Source organism: Coenobita brevimanus, chromosome 59 (genome assembly GCF_032717465.1).
Source record: "Coenobita brevimanus isolate Jiangsu-jjx chromosome 59, ASM3271746v2, whole genome shotgun sequence".
Classification (NCBI taxonomy): domain Eukaryota; kingdom Metazoa; phylum Arthropoda; class Malacostraca; order Decapoda; family Coenobitidae; genus Coenobita; species Coenobita brevimanus.
The window spans coordinates 53983-57956 of NC_137012.1; the positions used below are offsets into that span (position 1 = coordinate 53983).

Consider the following 3974-nt stretch of genomic DNA (forward strand, 5'->3'; position numbering starts at 1 on the left):
TCTCTCTCTGTTCTCAAGCTAATCTCCGTCTCGACCTCTCTATAGGGTCGCTTGTCTCCTTCTAAACTCTCTTTCCTCACATCTCGTGTAGTAGGGTGTGTGTGTCACGTATCTTCCTCGTGGCAACAGAACTTTCTCACGAGAGGACTGCTGACAGCTAACTGAATCATCTTACTGGCCGCTGTCGTCAGCTTTCCCCCGTGTAAGGGTTTAGCGCTGCTCGCTTCTCGCAAACACAACACCTTCTCATCATTTGACTTCCTGCTTCTATCTGTCTCTCTATCTATCTATTTATCTATCTATCTAGTATGATTTGCAATTATAATATGGAGACCTACCACAGAAGGACTGGGGCAGGGTGAGGGGGCAGGGAGGAGGCTGAGTGAGGGGGAAGGGATGGGACAGGGTGAGGGGGCAGGGAGGAGGCTGAGTGAGGGGGAAGGGATGGGGCAGGGTGAGGGGGCAGGGAGTGGGGGTTGCAACATGAGGGGGCAGCGAGAGGCAGGAAGAGACACCAGAGTGTGACATCCATCACCGCAGTGATAGTCATCTGCACAACACATTTTGGTAGATCAGGACATTTCACGCCTTAGGTTAGTGCTGTTGCCAACACCTTCACAAAATGTATGGGAATAATTAGCCCTGACTGTGGTGGTAAAAAAGTTGATTACAGAAAGACAGCAAGAGTGGACCAAAGCATTAGCCTTTGTGTTGGCTGTGTCTTGTTTATTTTTAAGTTCTAGATTCTGCACTGTACAGTAAGTTACTTCTGTATTGAGGACAGTGTCACTGGCAGTGCTGTGTGTACGCATGTATCTGTGAATGCAAATATATTTCATCTCTCATCAGCCAGTGTATCTCTACCAAGTGGCTTAGGCTGTCTAGTAGAGATTGTATGTAGAGTGAGAAGTGCTTGTAAGCGTAATTGTAGTGTTGGAGTGGCTTTGGATGTGTGTGTAGTCTGTGAACCAAGTGTAATCGGCCCGCGCAAGCCGACTGGGTGCAAGCATACTTCATAGTATGCGACACTGGTTCAACCACATCACCCCTTGTGTCCGCAGTACGTGGCCTGAAGAACGCTCCCAAAATTTGTTACCCTGGTGGGGAGCGAACCCTCGTTCTTCAGTGTACGAAAATCCACACTTTACCACTGATGCTTCATATATATGTGTGTGTGTGTATATATATATATATATATATATATATATATATATATATATATATATATATATATATATATATATATATATATATATATATATATTGCAGGAAGGTAGACGTGTACTATGAACAGGTTTTGGGCAGGATTGGACCCGTGAAGAGGCCTATTTACACCTGGATCAGGGGGCAGGGCAGCCTCTACCCCAGTTTCCAAATTTCCTATAAACATAACAAGGTTAACTGGAGTGCAAGATGTGGCTGGCAGGGTTTATTTTACATGGCAAAAAATAAATAAATAAATAAAAATAATCACTGTGGTAGACGGCCATCCCGGCGAGGTTTTAGGCAGAATGGAATCGCCAAGGTCTGCCTCTGCGTACACCGAGGTACACGCCAACACCAACTAATTTTTACACACGGTGAGATCCCCTGCGGCTGCCCCAGCAGGCAGGATGTACCCTACGGGGAGAGGGGCACTCCTAAGTTAAACCAAGTTGTTTCTTAATTGCAAGACTAAAAGTTCAAACTCTTTTGTTGTTACTGGAACAGTTACAGTTCACCAACTTGACTATGTAAATTGTCTACCACCATTGCTGTAATAATCTTCACTATTAGTAATGCATTTCCTCTTGGACATTCACTGGTCATTTCTGCTGCCAATACTGCAACTCATACACTGAATACATCTTAACATTATAACAACTGGTCAGCAAACAATACAAAGATGAGAAACGGGTCAATATATGTGTACATAATGCAAAACTCTGTCTGCCCTTAACATTGACATTATTCCCAGTGATGATGGAGGCAGGGATGGTGGTTGTTGTGGTGGTAGAGGCAGGGATGATGGTTGTTGTAGTGGTAGAGGCAGGGATGATGGTTGTGGTAGTGGTAGAGGCAGCGATGATGGTTGTGGTGGTAGAGGAATATGTGGTGGTGATCACAGTACTAGTGAGCACAGTGATAATGAGGGTGTGGTAGTGGTGATTGTCCTGGTGATGATAACAGGCAATGCTGGTATGCATCGACAACTTTTTTTTTTACCTCTGGAATGACAGCTATTCCTGTTAATGTCAATCTGCCTATCTATCTACAAATCAATAGACAGTCAGATAGTTAGACAGGTAATTTTAAGGTGTGGCATTAGGTCAAGTTGTAAGGTGTTCATGGCCTGAACAAGGTAGTAGGTTAGGGTGGTGCAGAGAGGTGCTACTATGGCAGTGTTGTGGGGCCAAGGCGCAGTAGCTGGCCTGGCACAACATTCCCGGCAGGGAGGTTTTCCTCATTTACCAAGTTGACAAATTCTGGCCTGACCTACTACTCGTACAAACCTCTATACAAAGCTCATCCTCTTGGCGGCTATCCCTTACTCATACGTTGGGGGGGGGGGTATCATAAAGTTTTAATTATCACCATGAAGTAAAGGAGACAGAAACTTCATTTTGATTTGTGGTCCTTAAGACTTCTCTACATAGTCACCGTCCAGAGTCACACATTTCTCCCACCGTTTCTTGACCGTTTGCAGGTCGTCATTGTAGAAGTCCTCAGATTGAGTTGAAAACCACTGTTCCACCTCTTGAATGACGTCATCTGTGTCCTCAAATCGCCAACCCCGTAGTGGATTTTTCATCTCTGGGAACAAGAAAAGTCGCCCGGGGAGAGATCGGGAGAATAGGGCGGATGCGGTAAGATTTCATAGCCACATCGCCTTGCTTCCACAGTCGCAGCTTGAGATGAGTGAGCGGGTGCATTGTAGGCAAGGAGACGGACTCCTTTGGTGAGCATACCGCGGCGTTTCTTCTTCAGAGCATCTCGCAACTTGCTGAGAAGTGTGCAGTAGTATGGGCTAGTAACTGTCTGACCCTTTGCAAGGTAGGCTGTGAGAATGACTCCATGACAGCCCCCCAAAAACGACAGCATGACCTCCCCTGTGGACTTCCGCATCTTAGCCTTTTTGCGGGGAGGGGATTTGGCGTGCTTCCACTCCTTGCTCATCTCTTTGGTCTCTGGATCATACAGATAGATACAACATTCGTCCATAGTTACCAGACGACCAAAGAAATCTTCTTCATCCTGCTCCAGAAGAGTCAACATCTGCCTCGACAGGTCACGCCGTGTTTGCCTCTGGAGAGTCAAAGCACGGAACCCAACGTGCTGACACCTTAGACATGTGCAGTTCGTTGTGAATAATTTTCCACACACTGCCATAACTAAGACCAGTTTCATGCATGATCATAAGGATGGTTACCCGTCGGTCTTACAGGATAAGATCCTCCACTTTCGTCACTGTGGCCGCATCGTCTGTGAGTGATGGTCGTCCAGTTCTTGGCTCGTCTGTGAGGGACATGTGGCCAATTTGGAAATTCCTTTTCCACCTCACAACAGTGTCATATGACGGGCAATCATCACCATAGACAGCCTTCATCATCATGGATTTCCCGGGCACTGTAACCCTTCAAATGCAGGAACTTAATCACGCTGCGAGCCTCAGTCTTCTCCATCCTGCAGGTTACTGACATCTAGCGCCACTTGTAAAAAAAAAAGTAAATTAAATTTGGAAAACATTTTTGCGCCATCATGCACATAAGGACCAGTGATTACACTGACAAAATTTCATCGGCATAGCTCAATAACTTCCGGGTGATTATTAACACTTTACCATACCCCCAGTATTCCCTGCACCAAGCCAGGTTAAGAACCCAGTTTCGGTCCTGGCGAGGCTCCGTCTGCCACAGGACGGTGGCTGCTTGCTTGTGGTCGATAGTTCTGCTCGGCCACATAGACCAACAGACAGGAACAACAACAGCAACAAC

The 3974-nt window shown here is 46.2% G+C and overlaps 1 protein-coding gene across 1 annotated transcript; it reads right to left on the reverse strand.

Annotated features, from left to right (window-relative positions):
• Positions 1–2787: 2787 nt before the first annotated feature.
• On the reverse strand, positions 2788–3369 carry LOC145402838 (histone-lysine N-methyltransferase SETMAR-like). Its single transcript, XM_080274752.1, has one exon. The coding sequence runs from the start codon at positions 3367–3369 to the stop codon at positions 2788–2790; it is 582 nt and encodes a 193-aa protein (XP_080130878.1).
• Positions 3370–3974: the final 605 nt, after the last annotated feature.

Bases quoted from the DNA above. Each gene is read 5' to 3' on its own strand.
- LOC145402838 (XM_080274752.1), bottom strand. From the start codon at position 3,369: ATGGCAGTGTGTGGAAAATTATTCACAACGAACTGCACATGTCTAAGG.